This window comes from Lycium barbarum, chromosome 6 (genome assembly GCF_019175385.1).
Source record: "Lycium barbarum isolate Lr01 chromosome 6, ASM1917538v2, whole genome shotgun sequence".
In the NCBI taxonomy this organism is placed as follows: Eukaryota; Viridiplantae; Streptophyta; class Magnoliopsida; order Solanales; family Solanaceae; genus Lycium; species Lycium barbarum.
In genome coordinates, this window is record NC_083342.1 from 122,644,029 (window position 1) to 122,659,527 (window position 15,499).

Genomic DNA, 15,499 nt, shown 5'->3' on the forward strand with positions numbered 1-15,499 from the left:
TTTGAGAGGCATAAATCCCGTCTTGTAGGTGATGGTAAGACTCAACAGGTTGGCATTGATTGTGGTGAGACCTTCAGTCTAGTGGTCAAGCCGGCTACGATCCGTACCGTTCTCAATCTTTTATTATCAAAGAAATGGCCTATTCATCAGCTAGATGTCAAGAATGCTTTCTTACACAGTGAGCTCAAGGAAACAGTGTATATGCATCAACCTCTGGGTTTTAGAGATCCCACTCATCCGGATTATGTATGTTTACTCCGTAAGTCCTTATATGGGCTTAAGCAGGCCCCGAGAGCATGGTACAAGCGTTTTGCAGATTGTGTCTCTTCTCTTGGTTTTTCCAACAACAAATCTGACAATTCTTTGTTCATCTACAAAAAGGGGTCCGATATGGCATACATGTTACTTTATGTTGATGATATTATTCTTACTGCTTCCTCAGATTCTCTCCGATGCTCCATTATGGCTCTTCTTGCCTCGGAATTTGCTATGAAGGATCTGGGTCCTTTGAATTATTTCCTTGGCATTCATGTCACTCGCCATAAGGATGGCATGTTTCTTTCGCAATGCAAGTATGCCGAAGAAATCATTGATCGAGTTGGGATGTCTTCTTATAAGGCTACTTCTACTCCGGTTGATACTAAATCGAAGGTGAGCGGCACATCGGGTGCTCCATATGATGACCCGACTCACTATCGCAGTCTCGCAGGTGCCCTTCAGTATCTTACTTTCACGAGGCCGGATATCTCTTATGCTGTTCAACAGGTATGCTTACACATGCATGCACTGCGACAGGTTCATGTGCATGCACTTAAGCGTATCATTCGTTACATTCAGGGTACACTTGACTATGATTTGCATCTTTATCCGTCGTCAGTGATGGACCTTCTTTCCTACACTGATGCGGATTAGGGGGGCTGCCCTGATACACGTCGGTCAACGTCTGGTTATTGTGTCTTCCTTGGAGATAACTTGATATCATGGTCTTTGAAACGCCAACCTACCCTCTCTCGTTCAAGTGCTGAGGCGGAGTATAGGGGGATTGCTAATGTTGTCTCCGAGTCCTGCTGGCTTCGCAATCTTCTATTAGAATTACATTGTCCTATTCATAAGGCTACTATGGTATATTGTGACAATGTGAGTGCCATTTATCTTTCGGGAAATCCGGTGCAACATCAGCGCACCAAACACATTGAAATGGACATTCACTTTGTTCGTGAGAAGGTTGCGCGCGGACAGGTTCGTGTCCTTCATGTTCCATCCCGCTATCAGATTGCCGATATTTTCACCAAGGGACTACCACAGGTCTTATTTGAAGATTTTCGGGACAGTCTCAGCGTTCGTAAACCTCCCGTTTCGACTGCGGGGGTGTGATAGATTATGTAAATATTAGTTAGAATATTTTGTAGTCTACTATTTTAGGTTAGAATATTTTGTATATTGTGTAATCTCCTATTTTAGGTTAGAATATTTTTGTATATAAACCAATTCAAGTAATGAAAGGATTCAAGGAAAATATTTCCTACATTTTTGCCTATATAAAAATCAGGATTCTAAGTATGTGTCCATTGACCAAAACAAGAAATTAAACACAGTAAAGGGTTTGCAATCAATCTTTTACAATATCAAATTTAAGATGGAATTATATTGCTTATTTGTAGTTCTTGTATAATAAACTTTATACTCTCATCTATTCTTAAAAAAAAAAACAGATTAGAAAACTCATGTACCGTATCAAACCACGTAACTTCTCTCCCTCGTATTATGAATATACCACAGCCTTATTTTTCACCAGTCTAATGTACAGAAGGAGCAGGGAAACTATTTAATTTGGATCATCTACAGTATTAAGTTTCTACATACAAATGAATAAGCTACGACATCACCTTCTCTGGAAATTCAGCTTCCCAATGAAAAATGCAAACAGACTGGCAAAAACAAGGGGGTATGCAATCAAAACAACAGCTACAAGAGGTAATTGATTGTGGTGAAATCCAAAGTAGTCCCTAACAAAGGCTGCTACTGTTTTCTTTTCTCCAAAGACAGTAATCTCCGTTTCTACATCTCCGTATTGTGAAGTAAGCATCCCATTCAACGTCCACGATGTAGGTATTAGATAGTAGAACCAGATCCACCATTTCGGAATTTGCTGCAATGAAGGGAAAAGAAAAAAAAATATATTGAAATGTAAATACACACACAGACAGAGGTAATTACAAACTATGCATTGATTTCTACATCCGAAGTGGCTTAAATTATGAACCACTTACGGCTTTTGGCATCAAGAATCCAGCAAAAAGGTTGAACATTGTGTAAAAGGATGACTGAAGAATTGCAGCTACTGGGAAGTTTGGTGTCATTGAAACAAGCATCATTCCCAAGTATGTGAAGTACAACAATGTGCAGAACATCGAATAGAAGTACCAGAAAACCTTGTGGGCCGACCAATAATATCCAATCATTGGATATGTGATGACAGTAAATGCAAGTGCTTGCACTAAAAGATATGGAATTTCAATTGCCACCTACAAAATCAACTCAAATATGAAGCATTGAACCGTTGAAGACAAGTGTAATCCCCTGTAATCTCAACAAGTCAACATGCCAACTTTGTTAAGTCTTATATATACCTGTGCTAATGCATAAGCCCATGAAGCATACATCCCAGCAAATCTTTCCCGGTATAGGACCGACCGCTCCGTGGTCACATATGGTAAAACTGAAGATGAATTATTTATGCCACAGAAGATTACTGCAGTGAACATAGCCCCAAATATACTGAAGACGCTCTGCTGGTCATCTCTGCAAAAAGGAAGAAGAAAAAACAAAAAGACAGTCTAAGATACAAAAAAAAAAATATATATATATATAGAGCGACTCTATTTTAGTTGATATAACCAAGTGCATTGTCATTTGAGATAGATAGTCACATCAATGAAACAGAACTTTAGTTCTGCATAAACTTTCACACACTAAAAGTGGAACTCCGGAGTTCTGTTTTAGCTGTGTGGGTGATGTCAACAAAGATATAACAAAGCCAAATTATTGAATGTCAACAAACCAATCAGGAATATCTGAGCAGAAAATATAGGATAAGACAACCTAATTCCTTTTTTAACTATATCATGACAACCACTTAATTAGGCATCACTTTTGGGATAAACATGTAAATCAGAAGCGGCCAAGGAATCTCCATGAGGACGTATAAATTTCTAATTGCCACGGTATAGTGAAGCATGTTGTCAATAAGTTAATTGAAGCTTTAGTTAAATAGTATTTTATCGCCTTACAGTTTCTTCCCCTTATCCCAAAAGAGCAATCCAAAAACAATGGAAGCAAAGAGCATGTGCAGAGAGCGCATCAAATTGTATGAAGGACTCCTCCAATAGGACCAGTATTGCTTCCAGAAGCAAGTCTTGAATTGCCCCCAGCCATTCTGTGAAAACTGGGTTGGGAAATGCAAATCTTTTGAACCAGCTGGTGGGAAACTCAGCTTCTTCACAAGCTCCTCGTTATTTCTACAATAAGTGTAAACCAAGAGGAATCATGCATTAGTTATATGAAAATTGTGCTTATAAGTGATATAAAGTCCAAGATACATTTTAAACTTAATGCAAAACTAGATGAGGTGAATAGCTATGACTAACTTGTGTAGAGCAGAATTCTTATATACTTCAGCGAAGTCTATGCTAATCTCAGCTTCGCTAGATGTTGATGTAACCTCTAACATCCATGTTGCTGGATTGTAGTTGTTCTTTATATTTGGCACACCAGAGATACCCTGTTAAATGAGAAAAACAAACAGCAGTCTCAGCTACTATGCAAAGAAGCTATTATTACTGGCTTGCTGCAATACTGATAAAAAGGGAAATTAGTGCACCTCAAAATATTCAATCATTTTACAAGAATTTCGTCCGAGTGGTCCCCAATATATCATGCGCCCACCAGTTTTCAATAGAGCCAGCTGCAAAATAGCTCATTTCAGACGAATAACTTTTTGATTATATCCATGAATGACGCATACTTACACAAACTGAAAGATATTTCTAAGTAGACGTCTTTGTTTTTACTTCAGGAGTTCTGCATAACTAAGTAATTGCTCCTCACATACATCTTACCTCGTCAAATGCTTCAAATATGTCAATGCTCGGTTGGTGGATGGTGCAAACTATTGTTCTTCCTGTTTCAGCAACATTTTTCACAGCCCGCATGACAATTGCAGCTGACCTTGCATCCAACCCCGTTGTAGGCTCATCCATGAAGATAATTGAGGGATTTGCAACAAGCTCCACAGAAATTGTCAGCCGTTTACGTTGTTCAGTTGAAAGCCCACTAACACCCGGCATGCCAACCAACATGTCTTTTATACCATCTAGCTCAATGGTCTCAAGGACTTCTTTCACAAACTCCTGCATATGTGCCGCATCAGTTTCAAATATAGATATCGCCAGAAGGAATGGTGGTCACGAAAGAAACATTAGTTCAAGCTTTAAGTTATTAAGCTCGTACATATTTTGTTTTGGAGTCAATCTGAGGATGAAGTCGTAGCCAAGCAGAAAATATAACTGATTCTTCTACAGTTATCTGAGGAGAATGTATGTCTGTCTGCTCACAGTATCCTGAAACTCTAGCAAATGTCTCTTGAACTTTAGGGTACCCACCAACTTTTATTTCTCCTTCAACATAACCACTTGTTTTTCTACCGGCAAGGACATCAAGGAGAGTCGTCTTTCCAGCCCCACTGACACCCATAAGGGCTGTAAGGACACCAGGTCTAAGTGCGCCAGTAATATCCGAAAGAAGTTGGAGCCTATTTTGTGTGAAACCGAGCTCCTTCATTGCCTGAAATGGACATAAAACCACAACCTCAGCCACTGAAATTTTGGTTTCAACTGATTTTAGTTATCCAAAATTAGCCAAATACTAAATGAGATAGGTTTATAAGACTACCGCAGGAGTGTCAACATAGTACTGAACATCTTGAAACACAAGAGATAGGGGTTCGAAAGGTAGAACCATTCTTCCTGGAAAACAACAGAAGAAACCATATTTTAAAGAGCAAGGAAGCAACTATAAAGAGAGATGAGAAAGATAGTAACAAAAACAAAGTTTCTCAGCCAATTATTTGTGCAATAGAAATAAGAGGGTAACCTGCTCCTTCATGAGAATCCATTGTGGTGCTAGGAATTGTGGTCTTGGAATTTTCTTCTGCATCAGCTTTATCAAGAGAATCGCTACTTCCTTCTATTTGGGAGTACTTATCCGTTGACAAAATGGCACGAGAACCCGGAGCTACATCGCGTTTTCAAGAAAACCAGCAAGTAAATTACAAAACCTGCTACGCAGATTCATTAAAGTACAAAAAAGATGAACATACCTTTTAAGAAAGTTAAGGCCAAGGTGAAACCGATGTTAAACAGTATTGTAAGGCCAAACAAGGCACAAACTGATACCCAATACGAATATCCATCAAAGTTTAACCCACGGGTATCAAGGACTTCATTCCCGATAGTTGTGTTTGTCGAGAGCGTCTGTGTTTAAAATGAAGCATGTGATACGAGTATTGAATAGATAATAAATTAAAAAATCTGCTATAAGACAGATAAAGATATTGGTTTAAGTTACAGATATGTATATATCAAGGAGGTAAAACATTTAATGAGGCTGCTAAGCCATCAAGTTGGAGTTATTCTCATCATGCAGAATTTTATGGCACATTTTTGAGGTTACTATAACTATCAAAACTGAGTGCCTATGAAGTACTTGAATGGACAGTTCAATAGGAATACAAATCGTCAAGCACATGCGTCCAAGGTAGCCTTTAGATTAAGGAAAAAAGTACTATGCTTTCCAAAAGGTGATATGTTGTGTATATGATTAAGGACATTGCATATTCAGGTTTCTGGGAATCGAAGAGACAATTTACGCTTTGCATGTTACAAATTTGACCTAAGTCACTACCATTGACATGGATACCTGTCATTGAACTTCAAGAACCTTCCCTAGACAGTTTCAGATAACAAAAAAGGAACAGACAGACAACAACACTTTATCATTTTCTTACACGGATGATCTCTTTTTTTTTTTTTCCAGTAATTTCATAACAGAAGATGGGAAGAAAACTGAAAGAAGAGAAGTATTTGAGCTGTTATTGGCCCTCACCTTTTGCCATCTCGGGGCAAGAAATTCATTTACAGCAAGACCTATCTCACCATATGACAGCGGAGAAATCCAAAATGCCCATTTCAGCCAAATCGGCATCGAGGCTGTAGTCAAATACCGGTAATTTAGTTCTGCTACTCACCCTCACATGAGCATCATATCAAAATGAAGAACAAAGAAGTAGGAATTCTTACGCCTTGGTATTATGAATCCGCTGAATGAGAAGACGAATAAGATCGATAAACTACCAGCAGCTGTAGAAGCAACAATAGTCCGGCAGACAGATGCCAAGAAACGGAACATGGAGATTGATGTCATGTGCACAGCAAATAATAGAAGTAATTGCCGGAAGAACCTGTAAGTGACACAATTTTGTCACGAAAATGCATGACATTTATTCAAATCCATCCTCAAACATAACAGCAACTGGAGAACTGCAAGCTGCTGATGGAAGCCTATTGGAGATACAGCAGCAACAAAGTAGAAGATATTTAGATGTAGCACTCACCTTCCAGCCTCAGGGCTGAAACCAATGACATAATAGGTCAGACCTGTCCAAATGACAGATTCTAATAGAGAAAGAGGAATCTTGAGAATTGTAGCAGGAATTGCATATGCCCATGCTGGGTAAAAGCACAGGTCATTCTGTTTATAGAAAACTGCAAGTCTTGTTATTGTCATGGACAGCTCAGGGAATCCATCCACTAGAAGAATGATGAGAGCATAAAATAGAGCTCCCAAATAATAATTTGCATGTACAAGATCAGTATCCATCCGAGTTCTCAAAAATACAGTCATACTTATGGATGCAATGATGACAAGCTGCATGGTTGAAGCATAAATTGCAATAAGTTGTGAGAAATCTCAAATAGGAAAATGTGACAGCTATCTTTGTTTGGATAATGTGAAAAGTATAGAACATTTAGTACCTTGAACTAACATAATAAAAAGAAAAGACTGATCACTGACCTGAACAGTTTTGAATATGTAGATAAAAGAATTCCTTTTCATCAGAAGGAATTCTCTTGACATACAAGCTCGAAAGAGCTCCCACTTAGGAAGTGAATAGTCATGAAAGGTTATAGAATTTTTATGACTTCTGGAGTTATCATATGGAACAGAAAGTTCTTCATTCAGCTTTTTCCTGTAAGGAGATTCCTTAAATTTTCTTGATAACATATCAACTGACACAAATTTATACGTTTCTTTAGTTCCATGCCAATACTGTGCTTGATCTTTTTTCGATGTGACCTGAAAAAAAAAGAACCGATTTGATGAGCTTCTAATTGACAGAAAGAAATGTAAGGACCATTTAACTACTACCGACTTGCCTCCTGGAGGAAGTCAGCCACCCCTTTCCTTTCAGGACATTTGAACCCACAGCTTTCAAAAAATTCTAAAGCAGAATTTCTTGGTCCATGGTAAAGAATTTTTCCCTCAGCCATCAGGATTATATCATCAAATAGATCAAAGGTCTCTGGCGCTGGTTGAAGAAGCGAGACAAGTATAGTGGCATCTGTAATATGTGCCAGCTGCTGAAGGCAAGCAACGATCTGGTATGTAGTCGAGCTATCTAAGCCATTTGATATTTCATCCATAAACAATGCTTTTGTGGGGCCAACAATCAGCTCTCCTGTGTTACACAAATAATTGGTTCCTTTATACTTGTCTTACAAATGTACAACTAACACCTTTGTTACGAAGCATGATCGTGGTCTAAAATTACCTGTTGTCAGTCTTTTCTTTTGACCACCCGAGATACCTCTTCTCATGGCATCACCAACCAATGTGTCAGCACAAATATCAAGTCCAAGAATCTGAACACACACAAGAATGTAGCAATCACCAACTTCTACTCCGAGCTCTAACAAATAATTGTCAAAGAGAGTACTTCAATAAAGTTACCTTCAGAATATAATCTGTCTGAAGGTTTGTCCTTTGTCCTTCAACAGAAATCGCCTGTATGATTAAAATTGATTTAGAATGTTAAAATCTATAACAGCATTGACTGCAGAGGAATACAAACATGTTTCTCCAGGCATGTTACAAGTAACTTATAAATTTCGATATAGTCTTGTCCAATAAATATATCAAGCAACTTATAGCTCAACAAAGATGAAACGGGAACAACTTGATGTTAAACTACCTTCATGTAAGTATCTATATCTGGATCAGGAACAATTCCTGCTTCTTTTTCCCTTCTGCTTAGGTCAATCATAATCTCTTCAAAAGGAAAGGTATTGCTTTAGAAGCCAGTGCAGAAATGTATTCATCACTACAGTTTATCTTTCATGAGCCGAAAAACATACCTGCTCTGCTTCCAACGCCTTGAAAACGAGATGAATAATCTAGTGTTTCTCTAACAGTCATTTCAGGGATGTGTAGGTCATTTTGGCTTATATATGCAGAAGTTTTCTGTGGTACAAACTCTTCCAATTTATAACCATTGTAAGAAATCTCCCCAGAAACCTGTTAGACATGGCCAGAAGCAGACACAGTAATATCGACATCAGCTCCATATGTGATGAACTCTATCCAAACCTTGAATTCTACATCATTCTTGTTCAAGTGAAGGTGCAAAAATCAGTGCAACTGTTCACTAGTTTTTTCTTGGAGGTGGCGTGGTAAGGTTAATAAAGATTTTTCTCTTGGTGAAATGGGAGAAAGATGGCAATTAAGTGTTCCCTAGCTGAGATCTTAAAGATATGGAGGAACTAAAGTGACTAAGAGGAACCAGAGAAATAACTAGTAAAACAAATCCGACAAATGAAGGCCTGTAAAAGTTCATTTTACTGAAATGGATAACTTTTAATTCGCATTCCAGTATGTTCTAGATCAAACTATTTGCTTTATATCAGCTTAAGGGTTTTTTTAAGAGTGTTCCTATATTTTTCTCTTGCTGACATTAAAACAAAAACAACTTTCTTTTTGTTGACATTAAAAGAGAAACAACTTGAGACCTTAAGAGATTTGTCCAGGTTTCCTGAAAGTGCTTTCAGTAGTGTTGTTTTTCCACATCCAGGAGGTCCAAGCAGTAGAGTCATTCTGTAAGAATAGCAAAGAACTTGAGTAATTCAAAATGACAGGTTCAAGATCTCACATTTTAAAACGATTTCACAATGTGTTGGTGTACTTATTGTGAATTGCATTGGCATAACTATTTAAATTGAGCATACGGCAGGGAAAAGCTTCGATGACATACCGTCCGGGTTTTATTACACCACTGATATCATTAATGATTTTAATCTTGGCCACTTCTGACTGCAGACCTGGAAGCCTGGCAAGGTTCTGTTGAACAATTTGAATCACTAGATTAAAAGAACTGTCGAAATCACAAGTAGCAAAATAGAACAACCTAATGCTGGAGCTTGCACTTTCTGCTATACATTTAACATTTGAGCTCTGAAACCAGGATCACTTTGAATATGCTCATCAAGTCTCTCTTACTTTTTCTAGCAGGATTGGTTCCGATGCATCAAAAAAATTAACTTATTGTTGTTACCTACTATTAAAGTTAGACAAGCCAAAGTATTGAACTGGAAATATTAGCACAAGAAAGATTCAATTATTCCCAGTTCAAAATGGTTCAATTAATAACGTCCTCCTACTTGAAGGCCTAATAAATGCCTCCTGATGATCAATTTTTACATCCAACATTAAACAGCTGCTACTTTGGTTTGAACTAGCATTAATGTAAGAGATCAGATTGATGACAATATAAAGGGTGTTCAATCAAATGGAAAAAACTTACCATCATTATGCTTTTGAGAGAATTCCAAAGAGTAGGGAGAGGCTTTCCATGAACTAGCTCACATTCTGCTTCAATGGTTAAATTTTTATATCTCACTTCCACTGTAGGCAATTCTACACCAACTCTACAAGAGTCAACCGTAGCCTCAGTTCATTGAATTACGTCTAACAGATAAATTTTTGATAAAATGAAAGACAAACTGTGAGGTATGCAGATAATGATGATCATAAATTAGCAATTAGCATTGTCAAATGCAAGAGGAATGACCTCTCAATGTCTATAATTTAATTTTTACTGGCGAGTTATGGAAAAAAACTCTTACTTGTTGATTCTCTTTCTGATTTTTTGCAACAATTGAAGGTTGTCGTGTTCGATGTGCTTAATCATCTTTTCAATGAAAACATGTCTTTCTACAGCTCTGAGCTTGGTAACATCAGTTACCCTTTTTGTCTTAACATTGGCCTCATTGCCATTGATTTCCTCAAAGACAGATGATCTCAATCTGTCAAACGTTGGCAGTCTCTCAATTGCAGCCCAGGCCAACATGTTCTCCTCGTCTACAACATCGTCCTTTTCAGCAGCGCTCAAGGCTGAATTGCTCCTGAAACTCGAAGGCCGGCGCCTGAATGATGATCTCAAGCTTCTTCCAATCTCTGAGAGATCCATTCTAAATGACTCAATATCATCCGAACCAACAAGCTGAGCCATTTTTGGTGTAAATATTTTCAGCTCCAAACCTGCATTTTATAGGGAGAAGACAAAAAAGGGGTGCACCATGTATGTCTAACATAAAATATTCATTCCTTGCTTGAACAGCTAAATTTACCGTAAGATAGATGAGGTAAGGAAATACATCATTCAACATTTTTTTATGAATGAAGGCATTCTTGGTTTCTTTATATAGATAACGTAAATGAAAGAGACATACAGAGAGAGTAATCAGAAGTTTACAACTGATAATAAATAAGGCTTATTGAAGGAATTAAAAAAGGAGAAATCTTTGAATAAACAAAAGAGTGCTGCACATTTCTCTAACTCCTCAAGGCACAGATTCAGTTGACTTTTGTAGGAGGAGAATAAGGAATTGATTATTGTAAGGCTCTGACATACAAGTGCATAAATTCCAAAGTTCAAAGACTTAAACAGAAGATTCTTCCTTTATCTATCGCCAAGTTCCATACTCATTATTGCTTTGCTGGCACAAATGACAAGAAACAATTTGAAAATTCCTCATACTATTGTTTATCACACACACACAACTCCCCGCGCGCGCACACACAACAAACACCCCCACCCACGCACCGGCCCGCACACACACACAAATATATATATATGAATATTCTTTGTAGTTGGAGGGAGGTGGGTGAGTGCTGTATGTGCACTCATGTAAAGGCGTGAGACACTCCAGCTAAATAGGAGGTCTCCAGGAAGATGAATTTTACAGTTCTATGAATTGTAATATTAAAAATTTTAATTGAAAATACAACTAAACCATATTAATTACTAGTACCAATCAAAAGAACATTATCAGTGACAGCATAATCAACTATCCAAGATTGTGTCCCAGTGGTCAATGAACTGAGCTGAAGATGGTGAAGTCTCATAATTAAATTCTAGCGGAGGCCAAAAATATTAGGCGATTTTTACCCATTTATCCAAGTTTTGGTGGATAGAATTATCCGATATTTTTTCCATTCATTCCAATACTAAATATGTCTTTTAACTCAATTTATGGGTGTCTAAACTACCAAAATATTATAATTATTCATCAACATACAGGTCTACAGCAAAAAGAAAAAGGGAAAAGGGTCCAAACTACCCCTATACTCCCTCCGTTTCATAGTAAGTGGTTTTTTAGGCTCATGCACAATTCTTGAGAAGTTGCTCACTCATAGAAAATTAGGAGTATTTTTACTAATTTAACCCTAAATAAGTTTTACTATTTTTTAGAAAAAGAAAAAATAGTTAATGAATGTTGACTATTTAAATAAGGGTAATTTTGGAAGAATCCGCCTAAAGTTTCTTGAAATCCTAAAAAGCATCACTTATTTAAAAAAAAAAAAAAACTAAAAAACCACTTATTATGAAATGGAAAAAATACTTTTATTTATTAGCTAGTTTTACCCCGTTACAAGTTGGGTTATTTCTACCCTCCCGTTAGCAAAGTTTATAAAAATACCCCAATCAGACGTAATCCTCAAATAACCTGATTTTACTAAAATTACTCACTCCCTCATTTTAACACGCAACCCGCCCCCATCCACCTCCTAATAAATAGCGAAACGTAATATCTACCCTGAACGCATTCTTCAGGTGGGTTCGTTTAATATATGAAACATAAATAAAAGAACATTATACAACAAAGAAAGGTAAGGAAAAATGGTAGAAGATAATTGGAAGAAAAAAGAAACTAAGGCAAAAACACTTAGCTTATTGGTAAAAGCCATAGTCTTGGACAGTCTTGTAAGTTGTAACGTGTCGCACTCAATTCTTTCTTTGCCAATTTGAATAACTTAGTTATATTAGGCAGGTTAAATTGTTTAATCTCTTACTTTGAGTTAGGTTTTCGGATTTAACAATTTTTTCCAAATCAAACTAAGAAAGACACAAGAATAACACTTATCACAATTCAAGATTTGAAAGGAAAAAAAATAAAATGGTAAAGAAATCTATTTGAAGACCTATCATGATCAGAATGTCTTTACAAAAACGCTAGAAATCTATTTGATGGCCAACAGTTAACCTCTTTAAAAATAAAAAAAGATGTTTTCAGGTTGGTCTAGATCATGTAATTAATATTAAAACCCAATGGAGTAGAATATCCCCCACTGATTTAGCTTTCAAGTTTTGTCAAGATTCCAATGACCACCTGTCAGTAGTTTATCTACATTGCATAACTAGGTGGTCCATTTTCACGTCGCGTTTTAATTTCTTTTGCTATTCCTTTTCCTTTTTTCCTTCTGTAATTTCTTGAGTAAATTGTATTCTTTTTTCCTTCTGTAGCATGAGTATGATATTTGGAATTCGTACAATATAATTAGAATAATACGTTAAAAGATATATAGCCCTCGTAACCGTAAGCTGAGGTGGGGCCCACATGATGAGATTTTTATAAAGGACATATGATAAGTTATATGGACAATATATGTGAAGTTAAACACAACTCAAGAAGGACCCTTGAGCCAAATCCAAGTGTAAGCCCTCCAAAAAGATGTTTTTAAGCTACGTTTTCGGGTGATCTGACTTCGGAAGGCCATAACCCCATCATTATTTGGGAATTTGGGAAAACTCCAAAAATTAAAGTTGTAGATAATTGAAATACCTTTCCAACCATAGGTCGTGGGCCTGTATGTGACATTGGGATAAAGCTTTATGGACGTTTTAAGGCAGAAAGGTCAAGTTGGGCAGTGAAATGGGCCCAACCCGATTCCAAGTCGGGTCAGGCCCATTTCCCTTGCTATTTAAGGGTAATTTTCAGCTTATCTTCCTCATCTTCATACCAAAAAAATCTAGAAAATTCTAGAGAGAGGGAAGAGAGCTTTTAGAGAGAGAAACCAAATTTTGATCACAATCTGAGCCCCGAATCCCGAAGCTCATGAAGAGAAAAGTGTTGTACGTTGCGTTGCCTTCAATTTGAGCTAAAAATCAGCCAAGAAGAAGAGTGTTGACGTGGTTGTTGCATACTTATGGTAAGATTAAGGTCCCTTTTTCATTGTTAATAAGTTTATTTAAAGTTTTAACGGATTAGAACGAAGAAAATAGCGTTATAAATTCGTTTGTTGTTTTGTTGAGATTTATGGATCGGGGGCTGTTTTAGTTGGATTAAATGGATGGAATTAGCTGATTTATGATGTATAATAATTGTTGATGTTGTTGACAAGTTGTTGTTCTTGAATTTGGGAGAATAAAGTGTATGAAGATATCATATACAAAGCGTATACCGGGTTGTTTTTATATGATTTTCGTGGTTGTTTTGTGACAATATTTTGGGGCTGTTTGGTGGTTGATATGAATTATTTTGTGGGCTGGAATATCGTGGGATTGGCTTTAGTTGTTGTTGTTGTTGTGTTTGTTGTTATACTATAGATATACGAAAATAAAGAAGTGTATACAAGCATTGGTATACGAATGTATATTGAGCTGTTTTGGAAGTGATTTAAGAATGGATTTAATTCTAGTTTAATATGAAATTGTTGTTGTTGTTGGTATTTTGATTGATGTTTGGCTAGATTGGAATCTCGAGGATTGTTAAGTTTTCAAGGGAAATGCTGCCCGAATTTCGTTAAGTTTCATTCGTACTTGGATTGGTTAGTAAGTGAAGTGGATGATCCAACTGTGGCTTATGTTATCTTAATTTTAGACCTACGAGCTCGAGAAGTAGACGTTGGACATTTAAATAAGCGTTAAAGGTATGTAAAGTTAACCCTTCTTTCTTTTTGGCATGATCCATATGAAACAAACAGACGACAAATGTTTAACTCCAAAGAAGCTCCTATTCTTAGAGATACTAGAATGGCTAATGTTCTTGATTTCCAGAACCTATTTCATTATGTCTTGATACATGTCTATGATTCCAGCCGTCCTATTTTGATATAATCCATAGTGACATTCGAAGGGTGCTTGATATGACTATTGCCTTGATTTTCAAATGATGGTTCATTTTGATTATTCTATTGAGTCTCAGATATGATTTAGTTTGCATATGGTTGCTCACTACTCTGCTCGTGCATGCCTCAATATGTCTTTCACCGAGTCCCGGGCCGGGTATGTTTTCGTGCACAGTTTCACTGCATTGTTCACCGAGTCCCTCACTAGAGGGTCGGGTACGGTATATATATATATATATATGATGATGATGATGATGTGATGATGTGATTATGGCGCCAAGGATGACTTTATTCACCGAGTCCCATAATGGGCCGGGTATGATATATGATATTGATATGCATGATTTACATTTCATAAGGCAAATGTATTGGTATTTTGAATGTCATACTTGTCTCCTGTGACCTCTATTTCAGTTATGATCCTCTTTACTGTATCACGTGCTTTATATACTCAGTACATATTCCGTACTGGCCCCCTTTCTTCGGGGGCTGCGTTTCATGCCCGCAGGTACAAATAGTTGGTTTGGTGACCCTCCAGCTTAGGACTTCTACTCAGCTGTCTTGGAGAGCTCCACTGTTCTGGAGCCTAGACTTTTGGTACAGATCTTATGATGTATATATATGTTTATCCAGGGGTACGGCGGGGCCCTGTCCCGTCATATTTCACTATCGATACTCTTAGAGGTGTGTAGACATATGTGTGGGTTGTGTATAAGTTTGTTCAGTTGTGTCTATACGATGTGCTATGGATATTGTTATGTAGTGGCAGCCTTGTCGGCTTGCGTATGATATTGATATGTACTGGCAGCCTTATCGGCTTGCGTATCATATTATGGTTTGATTAGTTGTGACTCCTCAGGAGACACGTTATCCGAGTATGTATATATATGATGACGTTATGAACCTTTGGAGTTCTTATGCAAGTTTCCATATTGTTTCATAGATTCGGTTTGACTATATTTAGCAGGTACGTATACGA

General features: G+C 37.2%; 1 protein-coding gene across 1 annotated transcript; it reads right to left on the bottom strand.

Annotated features, from left to right (window-relative positions):
- Positions 1-1,675: 1,675 nt before the first annotated feature.
- Positions 1,676-11,864, bottom strand: LOC132598501 (pleiotropic drug resistance protein 3). The gene is made up of 24 exons (XM_060311418.1): positions 10,236-11,864; positions 9,914-10,037; positions 9,365-9,450; positions 9,123-9,207; positions 8,472-8,631; positions 8,309-8,385; positions 8,068-8,121; positions 7,889-7,979; positions 7,494-7,795; positions 7,132-7,413; positions 6,671-6,984; positions 6,357-6,517; positions 6,163-6,266; positions 5,378-5,531; positions 5,152-5,292; positions 4,951-5,024; positions 4,510-4,842; positions 4,119-4,409; positions 3,881-3,964; positions 3,648-3,781; positions 3,291-3,518; positions 2,631-2,802; positions 2,271-2,525; positions 1,676-2,149 (listed from the first exon to the last, which is right to left on the bottom strand). The coding sequence occupies exons 1-24, from the start codon at positions 10,619-10,621 to the stop codon at positions 1,883-1,885; spliced, it is 4,359 nt and encodes a 1,452-aa protein (XP_060167401.1). The 5' UTR covers positions 10,622-11,864; the 3' UTR covers positions 1,676-1,882.
- Positions 11,865-15,499: the final 3,635 nt, after the last annotated feature.